The sequence below is a fragment of the Solanum stenotomum genome, chromosome 5 (genome assembly GCF_019186545.1).
Source record: "Solanum stenotomum isolate F172 chromosome 5, ASM1918654v1, whole genome shotgun sequence".
In the NCBI taxonomy this organism is placed as follows: Eukaryota; Viridiplantae; Streptophyta; class Magnoliopsida; order Solanales; family Solanaceae; genus Solanum; species Solanum stenotomum.
Genome location: NC_064286.1, coordinates 56,255,741 through 56,282,048, shown reverse-complemented (window position 1 = coordinate 56,282,048; position 26,308 = coordinate 56,255,741). Strand labels below are relative to the sequence as shown.

The 26,308-nt window shown below is 34.9% G+C and overlaps 1 protein-coding gene across 1 annotated transcript; it reads right to left on the bottom strand.

Annotated features, from left to right (window-relative positions):
- Positions 1-2,439: 2,439 nt before the first annotated feature.
- Positions 2,440-18,298, bottom strand: LOC125866383 (uncharacterized). Its single transcript, XM_049546781.1, has 15 exons — positions 17,902-18,298; positions 16,582-16,709; positions 16,206-16,338; positions 13,137-13,293; positions 12,973-13,051; positions 12,672-12,712; positions 12,421-12,537; positions 12,203-12,283; positions 8,654-8,716; positions 8,477-8,528; positions 5,384-5,458; positions 3,447-3,494; positions 3,212-3,247; positions 3,059-3,133; positions 2,440-2,749 (listed from the first exon to the last, which is right to left on the bottom strand). The coding sequence occupies exons 1-15, from the start codon at positions 18,059-18,061 to the stop codon at positions 2,675-2,677; spliced, it is 1,320 nt and encodes a 439-aa protein (XP_049402738.1). The 5' UTR covers positions 18,062-18,298; the 3' UTR covers positions 2,440-2,674.
- Between the last annotated feature and the right edge of the window lie 8,010 nt (positions 18,299-26,308).

The window sequence follows — 26,308 nt, the reverse complement described above, 5'->3', positions numbered from 1 at the left end:
CCAAAATCACCTCTTTTTCGATCTTGTGCATTCGATACATTTTCTCCGCACAAAAAATTCATAATAAGCTCAAAACACTAAAAAAAAGTTGATGTAACAATATAATTATGTATAGAATATAAAGTAATAACTTAATATAAATATATACTTTCAAGTGAATATCACTCCACAATTTTGACATATATAATTAGAGTAAAAAAAAATTTAAAAAGGAAGAGAAATCACAGAGAGTAGGAAAGTTATTAATGATATAAAGAATGATTATGTAATTTCCAAGTCTTAAGGAATAACCTCTAGTTTTTCAAAGTAACAATAAGTAGAAGGAATTTAATTAGTTGTAGGGAAAATGTGCTTAGGAAAATATTAAGGATCAACAGAGTTTAAATAGCTATTAGAAATTAAATATAATTATCAATGTTGCAATTATAAAATAAAAAAATTGAACTGTCGCAATTAATGCTAACGTTAGTGTTACTGGTAATTTAATTTTAAATATATACTTGAATCCATTTATTTTGTAATATAATAGCAAATTAACGTTACTGTCATTTGTATGGAGTTAATGAATCAATGTCTTAATTCCAATACTATTCAACAATGATTTAATTGGAGAAATTATGTGTTATTAATAAGGAAATAGAGTAATTTTACTTAGTTGTTACATTTGGAAGGAAAAGTTATTTTAAATAAATGCAATAAATTCTATAATAAGGAAAGAGAGTATTTTTTTTGTAGGAATTTTTTAACAAAAAATGAAGGAAAATAAAATAAAATTTGAGAAAATAGATGAATAGTAATACTCCAATGAGCTATGCCACATCAGCGTGCTTATTTTCAGCTTTATATTGATTGATTAATTCATCCTATAAATGATTAGGAAAAAACACTTAAACCCAAAAAGGTAAACTATTTATAAATGGCTACCCTTTTACTTACATACACCCTACTTTTAACTACTTGATTCCATTAAAATATATATATACTCTGGTGGTATCAAAGAGGAAGAAATAGTGCTTTAGTGAAAACACTACTTAGATACTCCTTGATACCACTAGAGTATATATACTTTGATGGCATCAAGGAGAAAGAGACACAGACAGTGTTTCAGTGAAAAAATTGTTCAATTACTACTTGATACTATAAGAGTATATAGATATCATCAGATTATATAGATTCCATTAGAGTATATATACTCCGATGATATGAACATTGGTTTTGTGAATAGAACAAACTGCCCATCTTACCTTCTCTACATTTTTGATAGTGATCTTTGTCTCAATAGAGTTTTTTGGTGGCATTTGGTCCTCTTCCCTATTACTTAGAAAAAGTAGTCACGAACAAGACCTCCAACCCACTCTGTTTTGTGATCTGGAACTTCTTGCAAGTCATATTTACAATTTGGGACTTGTTTGAGGGATTCAAGTGAGATTTGGACTCAAAAATCCGTTAAGCGATATCAAATTTTATTTCTTTCTAGTATTAGAGCACGTTTGAATTGGCTTAAAAACAATAGCTTTTAAAATTACTTTTAAGCTAATATCTTTGGTCAAACTTAAATGATTTTTAAGTAGAAAAAAAGTAGAGAGAATCATACTTTTGACTTTTAACTTATTTTAAAATTTGTCAAACACTTCCAAAAGCTAAAAATAACTTGCTAGTTACAAGTGAGTTTGACCAACTTTTAAGTCAATCCAAACAGACTCTTAGTGCACCCTTTGTGTTAAGGCGGACAAGGGTCACATTTGTCCTTACTCAACTTCTCATTATGACCTTATTGTGGTCACTAACCTCTCATCTGGCACAACACTTTGACCAATTATGCTTGCTCATTAGTCTGTCATAGCCCATAGGTCAATCAACAATACTTCACTAAGGTGACATCTCTATTATTGTTCTATGTAAAGGACCACAAGAGCTTTTCTCTTCCTTTCTGAATGGTTTATTTATGTCTCTCCAAGTCCTAGACGTGGTACTTGGGCCTGTAAAGTTTAGTAAAATGGCTCTTATGCCATTCATGGAGTTCATCTTTTAGGCACATCAAGAACTGCAGTCAAAATCCCCTCAATTGGTAGTTACAACGATGCTCTACGATTCTGAACTGCAACATCTACAGCAACTCTCATCCGAAAAAATGAGTGATAAGCCACACATCTTTCTGTGATAGACTATCTACGACACCTATTGTGAGGAAGAGATCAAGTATATAGCTTTCCAGTTCAGGTCACTCTTCAATACACTCGAAGTTATCTAGGAACGTCGTTAGGAATCTTCTAGATTTTCTTCAAAATACAATCTATTTTCATGTAGTCAGGCATCAGATCTCTAGCTTTCAGGCTTTGATAAAGTTCCTCTGAACTGCAAATCCTTTTTCTTTCGAAATGCAACCAAACGATTAGAAAATCTTACTCGCTTAATCAGGAGGATAGCCTATTCATGGATCTCAATCTAAGATCAACATTAGAGGTCTGATGAGGATAAATAATGCTGAGATTTCATCAAAATCCGGGTACCAATCAATACAACAGGCGGTTACAGCATGACATCGGGACTAAGAGGCATAGGATGGATTTTTACAATTCAAACAAACAAAAAACTGCCGTGAATACAAACAAATGAGACGATGTATCTAAATAGACAATTAGCAGCAGTCACAAATCTGAACAAATACGTCTGTTCATTCATCTATTTGATCAGATGAAAGCTCTGGTTCTACAACTGGAGGTATACAGTCCACCTTGTATCGCAAGACCTGTTGCCAATCAAAGCAAAATAATGACCCTAAGATAGTTATGTTCCTTTTTCGATTAGACAAAACAGTAAAGCAATCAATTGTTCATGACAATGTAGATTAACAGGCACCTATTTCGTGAGCAAGGAAGAATACAACAGAATAGTTATATGAACTACTAATTTCACAAGACCAAGTTCTACTGAAACAAGAAAACCTATAGGCAGCGTAAAGCAACCATTGTTGGATATACCAACAGGAAATGGTGTAATACCTCAAAGGAGACAATTATAACCTCAATAAAATAAGGTTCGACAATGTATTACTCACCTTCTTGAAAAATGTAGAATAAGAATTATCCCATATGAGTTTGTAGTTTCCAGACAGGCACGTACAGAAGTTCCCCTGGAAGAAATGAGCATTAAGGAGGTGAGGTTGCAAATTTACTTACTAGAATAGTAAGGGAGCAAAGTAGTTACTCACTTGGTCAGCTCCATATCGTCGATAAGGTAAGATTTGCTGCGAGTCAGGCGTTTGATGGACAAGTCAAAAAAATTAAACCAGAGCAATGTGAGTGAGAGAAGAGAAGAGAAGAGGAGAAGTTATATCATAAGAGAAAGAAGATTAAATAAAGCATGTGGCGCTATCTTAAACCAAAAATTGCAGCAGACACTTTTATGAGAACATGACAAGAAGTCGACATGGCACACTTTCATACCGTCTTCTGTCCGGAAGGATCTGTATACTCCATGCTAAAGCCAATGTCCTGTCACAACAAAAGAAGCCCAGATGACTTGGTTACAGAAATCTACTAGTGTTATCTGACAGTTTACTGAAATAAAAAATGATTTTTTGATTAAGTGAAATGAAAAATGATTCATTCAGATTTTACCTCATATTTGATGACCTACCCATTAAAAGATCCAAAAAATGAACAAGAAAAGGAACGACAAAAAGAGGAATAAAAGAAGACAGGTGCTTCATGTAGTCTCTTGGGAAATTTGAGAGTTATTTTCTATCATTTTTTCCTGCCACCGGATAATTGCTTCACAGGTCATACGGATAGGTGCAAGTACAAACTAGATAATATGAAAGATGTTGACAGAAGATGACAAAATATATGTTAATATGCAAGGATTTATCAGCACATTCTCCAAATGTAAATGACAGAATAATTAGCATTATTCTCTCAACTGGTCCCACCCTTTCCAGGACCCGCGCATAGCAGGAGCTTAGTACACCGGGATGTCCTTTTTTCCTCTTAACTGGTGCCGCTTTTGTGCAGCTAAAGTTGCTAGGAACAAAGAGAAAAGAAATAACAAGACATAAAGGTAGTGAAGTGGAAAAGGAAATAGTTTCTTCATGCTCCACAAGAGAGAAATTTAACTATGCAGTTTTGCATTGGGAAAATCTGCAAGTCAATCGAGAAACAGTCTACTTTATACTTGAAAGAAGTTTGATGCTTCTTTTAATGCAATGGAAGTCAAAGATTTTAGGCCTATAAGTTTGGTAGGCATTGCTCATTGCCAAACAGCTGCCAGGGAGGTTGAAAAATGTTCTGCAAGTTGATTCCTGAATCCTAGAATACTTCGATAAAGAAGAGACAAATTACAAATGCAGTAGTCGCTGCCAAATAAATATCTAGTATGAGATGGAAGCAAGGTGGAGCAGGCGGTATGTGTAAGCCTGATGTGGAGAAAGAATACACATGATCATGTCTGCTGGAATTTTCACTCCTCTGACTAGAGAAACTACTGATATGTCTGAGTCGCATATTAGTTGGGTAAGAAGACCACCATAGAAAATCCTTTGGAAAAATTCAATACATGAATCCAGCCTGAATTATGTGGACTTTATAGAGGGGAGTGAAACATACAAAGATTATGGAGAGAGAGATCAGAGGTGCTTCAATGGAGTTTGTGAGTGTGCCCACAACTTGAGTTCAAGTGTTTATAGAATCTTGCCTTCTGGTGTAATTTGGAAAAGATAGGGAGTCTAATCGTTTTGATAGACTTTATTTGTGTATTGACTAAAAAAAATTGGGATTTTTGTTCTGCGTAAACAAGCATCTCTTTGCCTGTTTTGTTAATAATGAAAAACTACTTAATCAAAAAAATAGGCACTTTTTGTGTGTTTCCTCCAACAACATAAATAGGGAGGAGATCAATTTTTCGTTTTGGAAAAATAGAATATGTTTCTTGGATAGAAAGAAAGCCAATAGCCCATACACCACGAAGACATAGCCAAAAGAAGACCCTTCGGGGTGGCTCAGTGGTTTTGGCTTGGGACTTTCATATTGGTCTCAAGTTCGGAACTCCTTGCCAGCAAAAGCAAGGGGTTTGCCTTCTGGGTCGAGCTCGTCGCACTGGGCTTGCCTAGTGCGGATTACCTCTCTTTTGTGGTTTGCGAGCTATTGCAGCGGGTAAAGCACCCAAAGGGTAGCGGCTGCGGGTTTCTCTTGTCAAAAAAAAAAGACATAAGCCAATAGAAGCAGGACATAAGTTGGACATCAACTTCTGACAAATGGACACGAATCTAAAGCTGACAGTATAAAGCAAAAAAAATCAATCAAAACAAGAAGGGAAGCTGTTTCAAGAGAACATGCAAACCATATACCCAAATAGGCACATCTATAGGAAGATAAAAGGATATTACCATATCCACTCTGCCTTGAACCAAAGAGAAATCCCACGCAATGTATGAATTTATGGCATCGACTGTCAGTGATACCTAAAATAACATTGACATAACAGATATATCAATCAACTGTACACAGTTTTAACTACCCCAAATGAAGCTCTAAAGTACAAACTTTCAGGAACCAGGTCTTTCAGAGACGAATAGACAATGTATTTTGCTATGCAATTCCCCCATCCCCATCTCTAACCAAAACCTACGGGGAACAGGCATTGCAACATAAAATCTAAACATTGTTGAATTGAAACACCAACACCAATATATAGATCTTGTACTTGATTTATGAGAAGAAACAATCACTAAGATTTGGATACCAAGAGCTCCAAACACCCTTGAATTGTCATAGGTAGCTAGCTAATTTGCCAAAAAGAAGATCAAAAGGAGTTCCAATTGAAGTTTAGGAGTATGAATATTTAAAATATGATTACAGAGTGAAGAACTCCAACCCAAAATTTAGGAGGGAAGGAGTCTTGAAATAGTAGAGAACAAATAATATTAACAACACTATGAAGCAATCATATTGATGCATGTGTGGACACAAAATGCAAATAATCATTTAGAAAATCACAAAACCAAGCTTAACAAATTCAGCAGTTCCATGACAAAAGAATCCAAACTATTCATGGAAAAAAAAGAATACTAGCCATTGTTTACGAGATTTAGTCATTGATAATAATCTCAACTTCGGAAATGGGATAACAAAACTTTTGGTCCCTCAATTATTGGTAAATTCTTATTTTCGTTTTTTGATACATGATATTAAGCACATTTAACCTTCAATTAATTCAAATGTCTGTTTTTGTCCCTTTATAGTATTTTTCTCAAATCTAGAGCTAGAATTCATCATCACATAGGATTTAAAATTCGGGTACATCTTGCATTTTTGGAGGATACGACATCGGTGCAGCAGCATTTTTGGAGGATCCAAACTGCATAGCCTAAATGGAGTAAATATGTTATATTTAGACTATTTTAAAAGGGGAAAATACATAAGTTATGCCTCAATCTTGACCAAAAAAGTCATTTGCGCACCAAAACTTTGTGGGCAGAATCTTATCCCCTATTCTTATTCGCAGTGGAACTAATTACCTTTCAAGTGATGATTTGGCAGAGATCACTTTGTTGGAAGCACGTGAGAGGAAAAATTAACCTAAAAACTAAATTATTCAGGTGTCACTATCCAATTGGACATTATATAATTAATTACATTTAACATTAAAAATCTCTTTCTTTTTTTATGTTTTCTTTGCTTATTCCCTTTTCCTTTTTTATTTTTCTTCTTTCTCTTTCTCTTTCTCTTTCTCTTTCTCTCTCTTCATTTTCACCAAGCCCGCCCTCCACCACCCCACCTCCCCGTTCTCCTCCATCCCACCACTCTCTTTTCCATCATTTCCTCTGCCTTACTTATATTCTTTATTGATTTCCATTCCCGACATCTCCTTCAGCTTTCACTCATATATAATTCCTTTTTTAGCTTAAGTGTGCCAATTAACATTCAATTACTAGACCCCATAGCATCCCAAGACCTACAGATCCATTCACTAGCACTATGTAATTCCATGAATCTGCCTCCAATTTCCATTTTTGTCCTTGGTTAATCATCCAACTCTTTCCTACTACCTACACATGAAAATTTCACTTTCAGAACTGGAAGTCTATTTTTGAAAAGCAAATGCCGCCCCCTCCAATTCATCAAATTGAAGAATAAAGAGAAAAAAGGAAGAAGAAGAAAAGAAGGAAAACATTTGTTCTTAGTTACAGAACTTATTAACAGTCTTAGACAAACAAAGTAGTCCTTCAAGTTCCATCGTTTTTTCCAACCCACAACCATTTTTCTACGTAGCTTTCTAAACTAGCTCTTGGTTCTTGAAAAATCAAATGTTTGTGGAGAACCTCGTATTTCATGTGAGATATATAGATAAAGGAGGAGAAATGACGAAGCTAGTAATAGAGAAGAAAAGAAGGAAGAAGGTTCTAACAAGTTCAAAATAAATTAAAATAATTGGGTATTATATATGTGTCAGGTGCGTGTAAAATACCACCAAAGATAGCTATGGGACTCCTTCAACGAGGTGGTATTATTTCCAGTTCAGGCAAAAAATAAGGGAGTAAGGGGTCTTTCAAAGTTTAGGTGTGTAAATGACTTTTCACAAGTTTAGGTGCAACTTATGTAAATTCCCTTTTAAATGTTATATTACCCTTAGATTTAACATGACAAAAGGGTAATTAAATGATATGGCTGTTAATAATTCAGTAAATTGTGAAGATTCACAAGAAAACAAATCAGAAGTGTAAATTTCAATTAATTGAAGATTGAATGTGTTTAGGCAAATATCACAAGAACCATAGTCGGAAATTTCCGATATTTGAGGAACTACAAGTGCAAATTCCCTTTGAAAATTGACCAAGTCAACATCATTTTCAAAATTTTAGACAAGATTTGGAGTTCTGACCATATGACTACATAAACCAAAAAGGAAATATCCAAGAACAACATCACAAAGAATTATTAGGTGAGATACAAATACATACTCCCTCTATCCCAATTACTTTCCTTTTTAGTCCGTCCCAAAAAGAATCACAGTTCTATATTAAGTAACAATTTAACTTTAAAATATCCACCTTAATGAAATGATTTACAGCCACACAAACATCCATCGCTTATTTTAGATCACAAGTTTCAAAAGTCTTTCTTAAACTCTGTATCAAGTCAAACTTAACTCATATAAAATGGGATGGAGTGAGTACCATTTTTATACCTCATGAAACAGAAGTAACTAATTACAAAAATTATCTCACAAACTAATTTAGTCCCATTACAACTCAAAGTAAGTTATTTGAATATGTATTCAGTTAAATTTTTATCAGATTTGGTACAAAAATATCAACATAAAATACACGTGGAACAGATGTACTAAGCGACTATATAAATATATAAATATGCACACACCTACAGATACACGACTTGCTTAAGTGTTACAAAACTAGCAACACCAATATAAGAAGACACATGATATAAGAGAAAGCAATCCTCCCAAAGTAAAAACAAACCTCATGAGTTTTTCCTGCTGGAACACTCACTTCCTTGTACTCATCACTTTTTCTGCATTTGGAAACCAAAAGAAAGCTCTAGATCAAGTTGTGAAAATCATATCAATTATTGTCTTACATTTAGTCCAACAATAACAAAATGTACGTGAAGCCACCATAGAGAGGAATTCTGGATACCTGGCTTCTAATGTACCAGCTTCTTCTGCAGTAATAAAGAAAGGGGAATTTGCAAATACGTCTCTGCAAGAGTTTGGTAAATCCAGTTAAACAAGTACCAAATTATGTTACTTACTACACCCTCAAATTCAATAACAAATGGTCCTCTTGTGATGTGAGTCAATATCTACACATTTTGGCATACAAGTTTACCCTTGTTGCCTTTCCACACATAAAAAAAACCTTCCGAGTCTGTCAAGCTTCTTTGCCACACTGGAAGGCATAGAGAACAAGGACATCACATAGGTGGGCAGTGAGTCAAAGACAGTTGATTAGAGTAACTCTTCCCCCTAATGATAGATATTGTGTTTTCCACTGGGATAACCTCTTCATTGTCTTCTCTATAATACTGTTCCAGATCTCCACATCTTTGTGCCTGTTTCCTAGGGGCATACCTAAGTAGACAGTAGGTAATTTGTCCACCCTACACCCTAACATGCCAGCCAAGGTCTGAATACTACTCACTTCTTTTATGGGAGATATGTTACTCTTTCTCCAATTTACTTTCAAGCCAGAAACAGCTTCAAAGACCACTAGCATCACTCTGATGTACTGGAGGTCTGTCACCAGCTCCTCCCCATCATTCAACTTGAAACTCCTCAACCAGTTGTTTTGGAAAATTGTTCTCACCATGCTGCTCAGGCCTTCCATTGCAATAATGAATAGGAAGGGGGATAGTGGATCTCCTTGTATACTGCCCCTTTCAGAGGGAAAAACCAAACAGGTAGAATGGAAAACTTCGACACTGTTTCTGAGGTCGGGCAGTCGGGGGATGAATTACCTCGGGAATTGAGATTGTGTCTGCTGTGGGATGGATGATGTCGAATTGCATGGGAATTTTGACCGTCTCCCTGTGCTGATTTCGTTGATCAAAGCTTCGTGATCAGTGATTTCGACATAATTTATTGAGATCGCGTCTGTTGGGATTACTTTCCAGTTTTATTGCATTACAAGGGGGGGAACAGATCAGTGATTATAGCAGATTCATAGACATTTGAAATGGGGTTTTAAAGAAATGTGAAAAGAAACTTACCGGATGGAAGAGCCAGTATCTTTCTTTAGGTGGCAGGCTAATTCTCATAAACAGTGTCCTAGATGCTCTACCTACCTACATGATGTCCCTTTTCCCTTTTCCCCTTTAAGGTTGAAAAGAATGGATATGTTGAGAAGCAATTTTTTGTGGCAAGGAAACAAGGATAAAAGAGGAATCCATCTTGTCAAATGGAAAATGCTGGCACTCAACAAACAACAAGGGCGGCTTGGTATAAAGAATCTAAGGAAGCAGAATCAAAGTTTGCTCATGGAGTGGTTATGGAGATATTCAAATGAAAACAAATCACTCTCGAAGAGGGTGATTAAAGAGAAGTATGGAGAAGATCATGCATGGAAGATCAAAACAGTTAACACTGTATTTGGCGTCAGTGTCTGGAAAACTATTAGAAACCTATGGCAGATTTTCAGTAACAATATTGGATGGTCACAAAATTTCTCTTTGGGAAGACAACTGGTAAGGATCTGGCCCCCTCAGACTTCTATACCCAGATGTTTTCTTACTGAATCAACAACAAAGAGCTAATATTACTGAAGTCTGGAATAATCAAGGTTGGGACCTCAGTTTCAGAAGGCTCTTAAATAATTGGGAGATGGACAGATTCATACGACTCCTCAACACTCTCAATCTATTCAATGGAGTCTCACTAGAGCAAGATAGATAATGGCAATTGAGAGACAGTTCAGGAGCTTTTTTAGTCAAGACAACATATCATACGTGGAACCAAAATAATAATCTTAGTGTGCAATGGCCCTGGAAGCAATTATGGAAGGCCAAGATACCATACAAAGTGGCATGTTTTGTTTGGTTGGTAGTTAAGAAGGCTCGCTTGACGCAAGACAAGATTGAAGAGAAGGGGAATACACCTTTCCTCTAGCAGCCATCTATGTGGAAGAAATGCAGAAACAAATAGTCATCTTTTTTTGCGTTGTAAGGTGACTTCTCAACAGTGGGATACATTTCTAGCAATGATTGGTTTGAGCTGGACAATGCCAATGAATACACTAGATATGCTATCTAACTGGAGTAGGTAACAAGGAACAAAAGCTCAAAAAAGCAGTTGGAGTATGATCCCAGGCTGCAGATGGTGGACTATCCAAAAGGAAAGAAATTCAAGATGTTTTGAGATGAAAGGAATCCTATCCAGAAGATAAAGCTCAATTGTATTCTGCTTTTGCATTTGTGGTGTAAACAAGAGTATATAATTGGCAGAGACTCTCGTACAGTTCAAAGAGTCTATAGTTATCTAACAAATTTTTGTGTTGTAACTTTGGCCTGGTTTCATTACAAATATGTTATAATTTCAAAAGAAAAAAGTTCCTCTCTTAGACTAAATCAGTGTTATGAAAGGTGTGCGTGCTTAAGCCCTGAAGCAAGGCTCAAAACGTGTTGAGCGCTTCACCTCACTTAATGCCCGCTTCAGTGTCATCATCAAGGTTCTAAGACATACTTTTCCTTGCCAATGAACCTCTTTTGAAGATTGGACGCTAAACAATTGATATTTTACTTTATCGTAATTATTTTTCTATTTCTTTGTTCATATATTAGCCGTTCATGCTTATAAATTATCAAGTCTTGGACTAAACATATATATTTGTATTTTTTTCTCCCTTTGCGCCTTTTTTCACAAAACCCATGCTTTATTTGTGCTTAAAGCCCCAACAGACCTTAGAGTTTTTTTGTGCTTTTTGAGATAAGGGTAACTGTGTATTCACAAAAGTCTCATCATCAGAAAATGATGAGCATAGGTCACTTACAATCTCATCAAAGCATATCAACTACCCCTAGAGAGATTACAAATTGCATATGAAATCAACAAAAAGTCCCATATCCCCCCTCATAGCCTTTTTTTCTTATGAAGTAATTAGTTCTATTGCTGGCATCAAGTAGATGCATAATAGTTACAAAAGCTTAGTAGCAAAAGGTCAGCTTTCCTTTACATTGTTAATTAAGAGTCAGGGAGCTACCAAAAATACAAAAGGCTAAGGCTATTCATTCTGATCTTCTCCAGGTTGTTGCTCTTATCCTCAAAACATCTAGTATTTCTTTCTTTCCATAAGGCTAAGGCAATTCAAGCTAAGAGCTTTTGTGCGCTTTTTGCTTTTAATAACACTGGACTAAATTGTAAAACACAAAGGTAAGAAAGATTTCCCTCTTATATTTTCCTTCCACCACTTTAAAACAAAACAAAGAAAGAGGAGAACATTGTAAAAGATTCCCTTCATTTTTCTTCTGTCATAGCTTCAACACATGGTCTAAGTTGCCTACAATGACATGAATGCCATCCATGAAGCGACTTGAATGTTTTATCTTATTGACCGTGAGATAAAAATATCATATTATGAAATACATAATAGAGCAATAACTAAACACAGAGGAAATTAGGCTAATCTATATTGAATGACATGAGTAGGGACAAGAGAAAGATTAGAAATGACAGTTACAGAAGCATAAAGTACCGAATGAATGTGATGAATCTTTGGAACTCAGATGTGTAGATATCTACTGCTTCTTCCAAGACCGTAATTTGACTCCTTGACCTGCCCAAATTGAAACAACTAGAAGGTTCAGGTGAAAAAAATGCTATTACTGTGGAGCAAGGATGCAGACATTAAAAGAAATAACCAAATGCTTCTCAATTCAATCATTTGAAAGTACAATACGTCTAAAGTCTTACAGTTTTCCAGCTTCAAAGCGTCGCCAAAGCAGAGAAAGAAAAAGTCGAATGTTGAGCACCATTTTTGTGAGGCTGTACAAAGGTGGACCATAACGTTGTCGCTGCTCTTCCATTGGCCTAGAGGTAGACATTTATCAAAAAGCAGCTGACAGGATCACTATTGGGTAACCCAACCCTTGAAAAATGAGCAAAATAAAGAATGCAATCAAATAGAAAAAGAATAAATAAGATTAATGCAGCGAAAATAATACCCATCATCATCGTTTATTTTCTGAACAAAATCCAACAGAACCTGCAAGATAAATTGCACGTAAATAGTTTTACTGAAGACCAGAAAATCAATGTACTATCCCTGGCATGAATTTAGATTGAATTGAACTACTTAATTGAAGAATAGAGCTTCAAAATGGGTAATTTGGCATCCATGAGATGATTGCTCTATACAAAAGGTTAATGCAAAGAAACAAATAGGCCTAGTTTATAAACATTAACAAGTACTTGCTAGGCAAAGTTATAAACCCATTATTTTCTACTATATGCATTGTGACATACCTGTGGCACTCCAACTAAATACTTCACCAGTGTCTTATAGACACCGGTAGCAGAACCCAGTTGAGCCAGTTGCCGTCTCCTGTGTGAAAGTATCTTGGCATGAGTCAGAATCAAATTATATACTGGATGTACCATCACGAAGAGAATGATAAAACAATACTTGCCGTTCCATTTGTTGATTCCATAGCAGAGCATATTGATCACGAATACTTCCACCAGAATTGATTAGAGCATCAACTTCAGCCTGCTTATTTCTCTCAGAACGCTCCCTCTGTTGCCTTATTAGTGTACCACGAAAGTCTTGTGGCATGTAGGTCATCACTACAAAAGAATAAAAGAATCTAGATTATTATCTATGCCCTTAAACCATGTAAAGCAATAGTGATTTGCTGAGATATACTGCACAGCTCTTCAACTTGCCATTTAGCTGAGTGCATGCCTTTGTTGGAGATTCTAGTAAGCACATTCTCTAGTAGTTGATGATACATGCAAGGGCACCTAATTTAGGGTAGTATACTTTTCCTGATAACAACTACTACAACGCCTCAGTCCCAAATAGGTTGGGGTCGGCTATATGAATCTTCATTTCTTCATTTAAGCTCAAATCATATCATCATAATAAGTACACTTTTTTTCTGATAACATAAATATTTTGTCAACATGGGGGGAAATAGTCTGCACACGACATAAATACAAAGTAGAAAAAAATATCATACCAAAACACGTTCTTGTACTTAGAGCAACCCCTTTCTCTAAGAAATAAGTAAGAGCAATCAGTCACCATAGATGACCGCAATACTACATTTGCTCCAAAAATGTACAAAAAAAGTTCCCATAACTTGGGCAAAAGTACTTTTAGTTCCAAAATTTCCTCGATTTCTTCCCTTGCATGTTGGGTAGTGTATATGATGATATTTGAAGCCTGAAAACAAGGAGCTTAGATATAGCTTTCAAAGGTATAAGCTTGATGGGCAGACAACTCAATCAAGCGTATAGTAGTTTCATTTCAAACAAAGGAATAAACCTCTAATGGTGGATTGGATGAGAAACTGAAGATAATGGACTACGAAAAGTTGGAACTGCAGAAGATAATTGCAATAATGAGTTTTAAAGAATTTAAACATTATACCAGTTAAGAGTGAAAATAGTTGAAGAGGAAACAATTTGGTTGAAGAGAGTGCGAGTAGGACTGGCAGTACACATAGCAAGACTGAAACAGTTATTACTTTCAAGACATCTTAGGCATATTTTCTCTTTTCGTCCTTCCAGTTTATAGCCTATAGGCCCCCTAGAGGCAGGGATATATGGACTTCGTGGATCTTTTCAATCTATTAGAAGTATGAATAGTTGAATTTTGGTGTGTGGCAGCGAGCAGAAATACTGGGAAATGGCAAATATGAGTTGAGGGGCTATTTCTGAAGAGAAACAGTGGCAGCAATTGCGTCATGTTCAGTAGATAAGTCATCAGGGCCATCACAATTTGTAACAAAAATCACCATCTCCAATAATTAAATGCCAAAATCTTGCTACAACACTTGACATAAACTTCACTGTTGATGTGGTAGCTGAACTCATTGATATTCAAAATCAACCACATAAAACACCTATCTATTTTTTTTATGACATATAAAACACCTATCTGCTTGAAAAGATTCAGACACCAAAGGTGTTCGGATGCCGACTAAGTCCACTATGAAAATTCATCTTTCTTTTCAAACTTGTATATTCACAGTTTCACACTGACAGCCTACCAAATCCAGGAAAAAAGGGAATCCTTAACCCATCAATTACCCTGCTTAAAACTCGATAGGCCCCAAATTTGATTGACTGAATAAATTCAAAACATCACCTACTCTAGAACATTCAACCGAGCTATCATACATCATGCTCGGACAACCCATTTAACGTCATCTGCACGAACTAATCATCTATCGAATCTCCTAACAAATATATCTTCAAGAACACCATCTACTATCTGTTCCCCCTCTTGACACCCAGCGTAATACTTCATCTCCTACTAAACTCTAGAAACATTCATCTTTCAGACATAGTTTCGACCAAGCATATACAACTTTATACGACAAACATTATTCCATTCCCCACTAGTCTAAATTCATATCCGCTCTACTTTTCTCTTAGTAATAAGACTTACATTAGTGGGTATAATCGAATTAAACTAGTTTGTGAGACACACTTTGAATTACTTTTTTTCTTGGATAAGTAGTGTGAACTTTGAAATGATATACTGTATATCCAAATTCTATAGAGGGGGGACTAAGGAGAGTTTCTCTCTTTGCATGGTCTATGCCTCTATGGTACCACGTCAATTATCTTAATTTTTGCTCTCCCACTCTTCATCGCGATCTTCTTCTAACTTCACAAAGTTCTCATTTTTCAAAATTTGACGATATGCTCTGTATTAGCAGCCTTTGAACAACATAAGGTAGTGTTAATAGTTGTGACAATATCCTCATAAGCTCCTCTCATAAACTATTATTCATATTGACTTGGCTTAGTTTGTGTCTCCTGGCTTTGGGTTTTTGGACTCTTGGGTATTGTTTTTTTCAGTTATACCTTTGGGATTGGTTGCCAATTAGCATTAGGTGGCATAGGACTCTTGGTTTCTTTGATTTGATTTCAAATTGTATGGGGTTGGATGTGTCATTGTGGGCTTAGATTGGGCTTTGATTGTAGATGAGTGCCCCTTTTTTATGTAGTGGTGTTCAGGCCAGCTTGCATGCACCTCGCCTATTTCACGAGGTATATGCTACCTCCGACCAGCGTAGGTAGCAAATAACTCCGGGCACCAAGACTTATACAAACAGAACAAATCATCTAATGTTTTGTATAAATCCCTTTTACACTTAAAGCACTCCTAAGGTATAAATCCACCAACGTAAGACATACCAAATATTTCTTACCCTTTTCATCAGCGTACCTATTTTACTGAACCCTAGAAGTTGTGACCACTCATCCTACATTTGACTCCTCTTAATATAATGGACTAACGGAATTTGACTTTACAGCAAACAAGATCTGTCAGCTCAGTCCGGTTCTACAAAGAGCACTCAGGTGATGACACTCTTTTACTTAGTTATCATGAACATAGAGTGATGATGGGATATAAAGTTATAAACTAACATAATCAGAATAAAAGCAATTAAACTAAAAGATCTGAATATACTTCATAAACTGGCTACAGCTTAACAATTCAGAAGCATAGAAGGACCAACCAGTGTTGAATACAAACTCGGAATTCTTTGACTGGAAAGTTTGCAAAGTCTTCAATGTACTTTGGAATTTTTCTCCTAGCCGTCCAAGAACAGAAACAAGCTCAACATCTTCAGTGGTTGACTGCCATTGAAGCTGAAGAATAACAGAGAAGAAAAACAACTCTCTATTAATTTGAGACAATTCAGAAATTTTGTGATATTTGCTCAACCCTGTGTGAGGAATACTAGTGAGTACACCAAAAGCATTTCTGTTAAAATCAAGCAAGCCTGGAGACATAGAGGTTAGAACTAATCCAAAACCAAATGACATTACTGGAAGTCAACTGAGGTCTCAAAGAAAAGCTAAAACTTGAGCTCCGAAAATTGAGCTTCTCACCGCTGGTGGCCAATTGGAGCTTTCCAATAGGAAAAGTATTTCTTCAAGTTGTTCTCGGTTCTTCCACAAATTCTCGTCAACTTTGTGAGGAGGGTGACTCTCCGCTTCAAGGACTAATGAACTTTCTCCTATCAATTCAAAACAAATCAAATGTGAGTTGCCTCACAAGTGGAGCTCACCAACTGAAAACAAAATACAAGTCTGCTTGCATTAACGTAATCTCATAATAACTTCAGTATCTGCTGGATCAGAGAGCAGTCAACACTAATCAGGGGGGAAGATTCAAACGGATCCTCCATAACTAATTATTCGGAACACCAATGGAATTGTCGAGGTGCATGCAAGCTGGCCCAAACTCCACGGTTATCAAAAAAAGGTCATCCGGAACATACTAAGAAAATTACTGAGAGAATTAGTAAAAGCGAACTGAAACTTAAACAAACAAATATAGTATGTCATGTCCCAGGGGCCACTTTAACATTGCAGCATCCAGTCGGATTCTTAATTGACCATCCAATCCTTCCACCAACAGGGTCAGAACCACATATTCTTAGAACTAGGACAGCTGACCCACATGAATGAAGCTTGACATGCATCACTTTATGATTAGTAAATGCAATAAGCACAGTTCTCTTTATCTTTTAGGGGATAATATTCTTCAGAGTTAACTGCCTTGTAGAAATATTATCCAATCTTTTTTGAAAATTAGTACTATAGAAATATTATCCAATCCTAAATGGATAGCTCTGTGTTCTCTTGGGATTTCTTCTCTGAATCTTCCATTTCTCTCCTTTAGTTCATATTATAACATGTTCCAGCCACCCCAAACCGAGGAACAAATGGGTTCTATGACACAGTGTCGTCCTAAAAGTACGCTACATCCTTGGGCATTGAACTCTATCTATGCAATTCAATTAAGGGGACCACAAAACTGTCCCACCTGAGATGTATCCAAAACTTCCTTTTACCTATTGCATCAACACTTTTAGGCTATTTTCTTGTGAGGTTGATATTCATAGTTGTAAATAGTCTGCATAAACTCAAAAGCCATAGAACAACAACTTCAGGACTTTATAGTAACTCACCAGTTCTGGCTTAGATAATTTGTATAGTTAGCCAGAGAGATTTTTGTAAACTCAAAACAAGAAAACTACAAGGACCTAATACAAACCCACTTAAACAAAACCAAGTAATCAACAATAGTGAATGTGAGAAACCATAATCAGTAAAGCAAATTTCCGGAAAGATCAACTGAGTAAAGAAATGCGCAAGCAAGGAAAGCATAACCATAGTCTAAATTTGACGAACAAGTTTAATTACCTTCTGTTAAAGGAGCATCTTTCTGCAGATTCTTAGCCATGGAATGAATTTCATCAGTAAGGCGCGATACATCTTGAGAAAGAGGGGAAAATGGGTATTTATCATAATAAGAAGACAAGAAAGCTCTGGTTATCGGCATCAGCCCATCCGTTGACGCCATTTTCCGAAGGTTCAGTCAGTCAAAGACTCAAGGAGTAGTAGCTGAAAAACGGATCGCAACTCTACAGTGAAGTGTATGAGGAGAAGTAAAGGAAGTGGGGTAATCGGCGAAAAGGTATAATTCTTTTGGAATATTTCTTCTCAAATTGAAGGGGAAAATGGAGTTCTACCGTAAAAGGAACAGCGACAGGGGGGTTGCCGGTAAAGAGACGAATTTACAGAGGAGGACTACACAATATAATAATATCATATAATGACATGTGTCTTTTGCCTCTTTTGGTTACGAGTTTATAGTAAATGCCTTTTTAGGTTGGAAAGCCAACAATAGTCCCTTGAGTTTGGATATTGACTCTAAATAGTCCCTTATATATTTTGTGTATCGGTTGTTTCGGTTTGATTTTGGAGTTTATAGGTTATTGATTTGTAAACATAAAAATTATTATAGAACCATTAAGATAACGGTTATTGATTGTTATCGATTTGGTTATCTAGTTACCCGTCAAGATTTTGTATAAATAAATCACTTGAAAACGAGGAGACAAATTAAACAAGTCTTGCACATTAATTGACATGTTGCAGCTTCCTCAAAAATAAATACTGACATCTTGTAAAATAATCGAGAATTTGAGACAATCAGAAATGAAAGTATGAAACTAAAAATGTTAAAGAATCTATATATTGAATGGTATAGCTATAATTTATTAATTTACCCTTGGTTTATTAGTTAATCCATTTAGAAAAAACATCAAACTATTAAGAACCAATATCTCAATATAAAATAAAAATAAAATTATTATCGAAATTGCTGAATCAATAATCCATTATCGATAAATTAATAACTCTTTTCTGATTTGGGTTATTGATTTCCTAATAACTTGTGTGAAGAGATCACTACTATTTTCTTGGATTTTTGGTGGGGACAAAATGAGGAAAAAGGAAAATACATTATGAAAAATGACAAAAGCTTCGTGAGGCAAAATCTAAAGGAGGTCCTAGCTTTCGAGATTTACAATTTTTAAGTCAAGAAGATTCCTTTACTTCACAAGATGCTAAAAAATAAATACTTTCAAAATACTTCTTTCCTTAATATTGGATGTCCTTCCTCGAGTTCTTGAATTTGGAAAGAGATTTATTAATACAAATAGTTAGATGGTGAGTTGGAAATGAAAAATATGTTAAGATTTTAACTGATTCATGAATTCCTAATTCAAAGGTCAATATTTTTTATAGATCAACATAATCATATATGAAGTATTCAAAAGATTTATAAATACTTTGATTCTAGTGATATCAATTCGATTTTATCCATCTCAATTTCTATTATTAGAACTTAAGATAAAAAAAATTGGCATTATACTAATTCGAATAAGTATGAGGTCCGACCTGATTATCATCTGGCAAATGATTTTGCTAATTGTATTGACACTACTATTCATAGGCCTAAAGCCAATTGAATGTTCAAAAAATAATTGGAAGTTTTTGTGGTCAATGAAAATAAAAATAAATATAAATATTTCCTCGAAAAATGTATTTTTAATGTCTTACCTGTTAATGTGAATATTTCTAAGGGATTGAGTCATATGTGTGATGTTTGCAAGGTGTGTAGTTTAGCAACATAATTGATTGAGCATATCTTTTTTAGTTGTCTAAAAGCTCAATTAGTTACGTTGACTCCTAGCAAATGACCGAATTTATATAAAAATATTGATTTTGCAATATGGTGGAATGATTTATTTCGCAATACATGTCAATATCTCAATTATTAAACTAATGAGGTTAAGTGTTTTTTATATGGCAAATGGGTAAAGCTAAAATTTTGTTAAATCTTAGCGGTGATATGTATGAACCTAATGCCATAGTTAATAAGGTTTTATTTGATTTACATGAATATGATGATGTTTTACCGACTACGTCAATCTTGACTTGTATTATTGTATGTACACATGAAGAAGGAAATCGTAATCATTGAAATGACGGCTATGGATAATTATGGACATTTGCTTTATGCATTTGACACTCTTATTCAATTGGTAAGGAATGTCATAATCATTGAAGCGTTAGCAAATCGTAAATCTTTGGAACGAGCTTTACATAATGATTGGTCAAGAATTCATATCTTATCATATGCAAAGAATACGGTGTAAATATTACAAAAGAAGATAACGATATCCTCGAAAATAGCTATCACTTGTGAGGATATATGAAAACTGATAAGTTCTTTTGAATATAAACAATATTTTACATATTCCTCGAACACAAAATATGGTAACTCATAATATATTCCTCCTACATAAATTTTTTTGGAAATCGTCTTTCTCAAATTGAATTGTAAATTATGTAATGGCATCCATCATATGAACTTGAAACAAATTATGAAATAATATAATGAAGTTGTTTACTGGAAAAAAAAAACTTTAAGCTATGCAAAATTAATAACTTATCTACATTATATAATTTTTAAACAACGATGAACTCCCTGACACCATCTTCTGTTGTCTGGCTTTTACTACTTTAAGAAAAAAATTACGAGCAACTTTCACATATAACAAACACAAAATTCATATTTGTATGCTATAGCAAAGTTTGCATAATTGCGCTCCATAGCAAACATAAATATGTATATTTCGCTATACATATACAAAAGAAAGCAGTTGTATAATCTACTTTGGTATACATATACAAAAAGATCAATTGCATAAAGTGAGAGAGGCGAGTGAGCGAGCGAGATCTGGGAGAGTGGCGAGCGAGATCTGGGAGACGGGAGAGAGGGGAACGAAAATATATGTATTTATACAATTTTCACGCCTTTTATACATTTGCGTTTTTGTATAAAGTGAGAGAGGCGAGTGAGAGAGCGAGATCTGGGAGAGTGGCGAGCGAGATCTGGGAGAGGGGAGAGAGGGGAACGAAAATATATGTATATATACAATTTTCTCTCGCTTTATACAAACACAAACGCACTTTATACACTTGCATTTGTATAAAAAACGAGAGAGGCGAGGGAGAGAACAAGAGTGGCGAGCGAGATTCACCAGGAGAGAGGTGAAATAGCAACAGTTTGCTATGAGGTACAATTAAATCAAACTATATTTATAGCATTTGATTTGAATTAATAGTTTGCTATTATATACAATTTTCCCATAAATTATCAAGTATTAATTAATTATTTTATCTAAGAAAAATGATTTAAAGCTCTTATTGAAAACTTCGTCATTAAATATTAAGGAACCTATTAGACCAATTGCTTTGACATTTTCTTCATCAATGAAGTCATTTACTATTTACAAGAAAAAAATATTATTTGTATCTCTTGATTTTGAAAATTCAAGCTAGTATATATGCTTCAAAGATCCTCTTTTCCATTAATATCAATAAGGTTGTAGTGCTATGGTCAAAGTAATAGTCTAACCATGACATCTAAAATCAAATGATATTGCTCTGTATTCCTAAAAATACATTCCTCATGTAATGGCGTTAAGTCGTTAACAATAACATGCCTTGTGATAACCCACCACATCTCACGCCACATAGGCACCACGTGGCATAAAGTTGCCTATGTGGATGCTTACATAAGAAATAAGATTAGACTTGGTGGAATATTCAAGAGAAATGTGGGAATTTTCCATGTTAAATCCTAGAATTTCATAGATTTACATAGAAAGTCCTTGAAATATTTTAGAGTTGTAGAATATTCTAGAAAAGAGACGTATTTATAAATATGTAGGAACTTGTTTTACAATTATTATTTACATATCAGCCCCTAGTAAGTAGTATAAATAGAGAGACATCTATTTGTAAAAACCATTAAGCAAAAATCAATACAAATCTTCATAACAATCCTCTTGTGCTCTTTCTTCCATTCTCTTAGCCGTTCTTAGAGTTTTAGGCTGACTTGACATAGCAAGATCGTGAGCAAGTGGTTCAAGATCGTGAGCAAATTGTCAAGTGTCACATGTGCACTTAGTAAAAGACTAAGAACGAGCTAGAAGTCTCAAAAGTGGAATCTGTAGAGGGTAGAGGGTATGCGAACCTTACATTACCTTGCGAAGATAGAGAAACTATTTTTGAATATTTGAATTTGAGTGTGTTGCAGAGAATAAGTGCCTCTTCTTCATATTAAAGGCTCTTCAAGTCTTTATTCAAGTCTTTTTTATACAACTATTGTCTTGCATTTTAATTTTAATATATACATACATATTTACATATAAACTAAACTTACTTTAGAATACTTAATTTAAAAATTGAAATTTGAAATTTCAAGTTTAAATTACTTTAAAATATTTAAAATACAAATTTGAACTTTCAAGTTTGAAATTTGAAAGTTGAAATTTGAAAACTTAAGCATTTTTTATTAGCTAAAAATGTTATTGAAAACCAAATAAATTAAAAAATGTTATTCAATAACATATAATTTCAATATAAATAAATAAACATATAAAAAAATAAAAAATCCCACGTCCCGTCCCGCCAAACACTGTCCCATCCCGTATATATAGTGGGACGGGATGGGACGTATTTTTGTCCCGCCAATCTCGATCCCGGCCGAATCCTGGCCAAGGGCGTCCCCCTCCCGTCCCATCCCCCTTCGTTCCGTCCCACAGTCCCCGTCCCCGTCCCCTTGCCAGCCCTACGCATACCGCCTACACCTAACAAATACAAACAAGTAATTATCGACATACCTTAGAAGACAAGATCACAACAGAGAATCCTACAATAACAATTATTCATCTAACCCACTAGTTCAGAATAAATATATAATAACCGTCATGCAAATCGTCGAGACCATCATGATACAAAATCGTTATGCGAATCATCGAGGCAATTATGATATATATACACACACTAGTTTCACAATATGTATGTTGCACGTGTATATCAATTTTTGTGATATATCTAAGGTCAATCAACAGTCGCGTCAATATGTTATTCACAACAAAAAGAATAATTGAAAAATAATTTGTAAAAGTCTCTCACAAAGATCTCCTAAAAAATTGATGCACAATCAAATTTAATCATGAACAAAAAAAAACATACCTCAAATTCCATTGAACTCTAAACCACTTAACTGTTTCAAATCGCACTTGAGTTTTTTTAAAAAGAAGAAAAGTAGAAAACTTAGAAAAATCGTAGTTTAAAACTGAGATAACATCCTCTGTTTATAGATAACAAAGGGTAGTATGAACGTGTGTTTATTATGCCTCAGTAGAAAAGTCACAATCCCTTAGAAAAGTCACAAATCACTGAAAAAGTCACAACCCTTCAATATGAAAAAGATGTTTACTTTTAATATAATATTAATATTAATAAACAAACAAATATAAATATAAAATATAAAATATAAAAGATATACTAAAATGAATATTTTTAATTAGATACGTTATAGTAATTTAACATTCTAGAGAGTTTGTGCTTTTAAGGTAGTATAGGTAGATAAAAAGAAAATGGACAAATGACCCCCTAACCTATTAGCCAATTCTCAACTACACACTAATACTTCACGGGGGTCACATTACCCCCTGAACCTTTTATTTTTGATATTTTATAACCCTTAAACGCTGATCTTTTGTCATTAACCAGATATATACACATGTTTGTATACACGCGTGGGACCTACTCCTATCACTTTTATTTTTCTTCATATTTCAGATCCAATGCCTAAACTCCTCCATCTTTATGATGGATTTCTTGACAAAAAAAAAAAATCCAATGAGCCCACTTCCTTTACTTTTCTCTTTAGTTAGAATGAAATTTCTAATTTCAAACAAACCAATAATATGTATGATTCAATCGTGTATCAATCTTTCTTCTACAACTCCAATGGCAAGTAATTTTTGTACATCCAAAGATTATTTTTCTTAGTACCTCACTTTTTACCATTTAAAGAATTAATTTTGAAACATTCAGTTTTGCTTAGCTTATTCTATTAGCAAAAAAAGACATAGTTATGGTAACCCAAGTGAGTAAAAATTGACAATTTTTTTAATCTTGAGGGGCAGATCTAGTGATGGAGAGGAGAAATGTATGTTCATGATTCTTCTTCTTAGAGGGAGGAGGAAAATAATGTGTGTACGTTTTCTGTGATTTTATATTTATGAGGCGAAGAGGGAAATAACTTATATTATGGACATCGACTAGGAGAAGAAATTTCAAACCTTATCGATGAATCTCGGCACCCAAAATTTTTATAATTTTGATAGGGGAGAAAATTTTAAAACACTAAATTTGAAATCGGAGAGCATTAGAAAGGATTACGAACCTCCACTACATCAAACTTTCAAATGGAAGATACCATTGGAAGCTTTGAAATGGAGATTATAAAACTCAAGCTTTGAAAATGGAGGAAAAGAGGAAGAAGAAAGAAGATTTTTTCGAGAAAATGGCCAAAAAATGCAAGCTACAGCTGACAACCTTAATTTTAGGCTGGTTTCATCTTACACGTGGATTTAAAACGCAAATTATATGTTGTAGATGAGTTCTTACGCGCCTAAGGAAAATGTATTCACCTTCTTGGACATGTCAGCGTTTAAGGGCTACAAAATATCAAAAATAAAAGGTTCAGTGGGGTAATAGGACCCCCGTGAAGTATTGGTGTGTAGTTGGAAATTGGCTAATAGGTTAGGGGGTCATTTGGCCATTTAAGTCAATAAGGTTACAACAACAACAACAACATACCCAGTGAAATCCCACTAGGTGGGGTCTGGGGAGGGTAGAGTGTACGCAGACCGTGCCACTACCTCGTGCGAGGTAGAGAGGCTGTTTCCGGAAGACCCTCAGCTCAGGTACATCAAATCCAAGTAAAAGGCGAGGAAGACAGTGTAAATACATACCATCAAATACGAAAGATAATATACAATCAACAAAAAGACAATGACATCAANTTGAACACTAAATTTGAAATCGGAGAGCATTAGAAAGGATTACGAACCTCCACAACATCAAACTTTCAAATGGAAGATACCATTGGAAGCTTTGAAATGGGAGATTATAAAACTCAAGCTTTGAAAATGGAGGAAAAGAGGAAGAAGAAAGAAGATTTTTTCGAGAAAATGGCCAAAAAATGCAAGCTACAGCTGGCAGCCTTAATTTTAGGCTGGTTTCATCTTACATGTAGATTTAAAATGCAAATTATATGTTGTAGATAAGTTCTTACGCGCCTAAGGAAAGTGTATTCACCTTTTTGGACATGTCAGCGTTTAAGGGCTACAAAATATCAAAAATAAAAGGTTCAGGGGGGTAATAGGACCCCCGTGAAGTATTGGTGTGTAGTTGGAAATTGGCTAATAGGTTAGGGGGTCATTTGGCCATTTAAAGTCAATAAGGTTATCATGCTAATAGCACAAAAGTAATAAGGCCAACATCGCTGACAAAAGTTTGTCTATTTGTCTATCAAAACATGCAAGTATGAGTGCAACACTTCCAGATTCGGAGTGTTAGTACAAAATATTGTATAAGGTGAATTATAAGTGATCGAGTATCATAAGCTATTGAGTGACATAAATTTGTAGATTTATTTTCATGTCTTGTTTAAACATGATGCTTCGTTGATATGACATAATTTTGTGGATTGAGTCTAATATGACGAACACATATGGTGATAAATCATGCTGAAATGTTAGAAATATGTGGTTAATTTAACCAACTAGAAATGTTTAAATGTGAAATCATGTAACTAGAGTTGTCAAAATGGGCTTATCCCATGGGGCCAGCCCAACCCTACATGTTATTGGGGTAGGGTTGGGATATGATTTTTCAAGCCCATTTAAAACTAGGGCTTATAAGCCCAACCCATATAAGCCCTTAACCCTTGAGGCTTGATTGGGGCCAGACCGGAGTAGGCCCATGGTCCAGAACTATTTATTTAAGGGTAACTTACAATAATCTCACTAGTCTATGAGCTAATTACTTAAATGCACGCTATGTTGAAATTTACGAATCTTACCAGATTTTGGAATGTCTAGATACATGTATTTGGGATACATGGACTCAAAATGAGGTTAATTTGTTCTAGATACACTCTATCCATGCGGATTCACATGTATATAGAATACTTAGACAAATCTCGAGCCTTCGCCTCCCTCCCATATCGTTCGTCACTCTCATATCTCGCTCGCGTATCTGAGATGCATCACAGCATATACATGTATCTCGCGTATCTAGTATCCTAGATACATGTTAACCACACTAGTTTTTTTTCNTTAAGGGTAATTTACAATAATCTCACTAGTCTATGAGCTAATTACTTAAATGC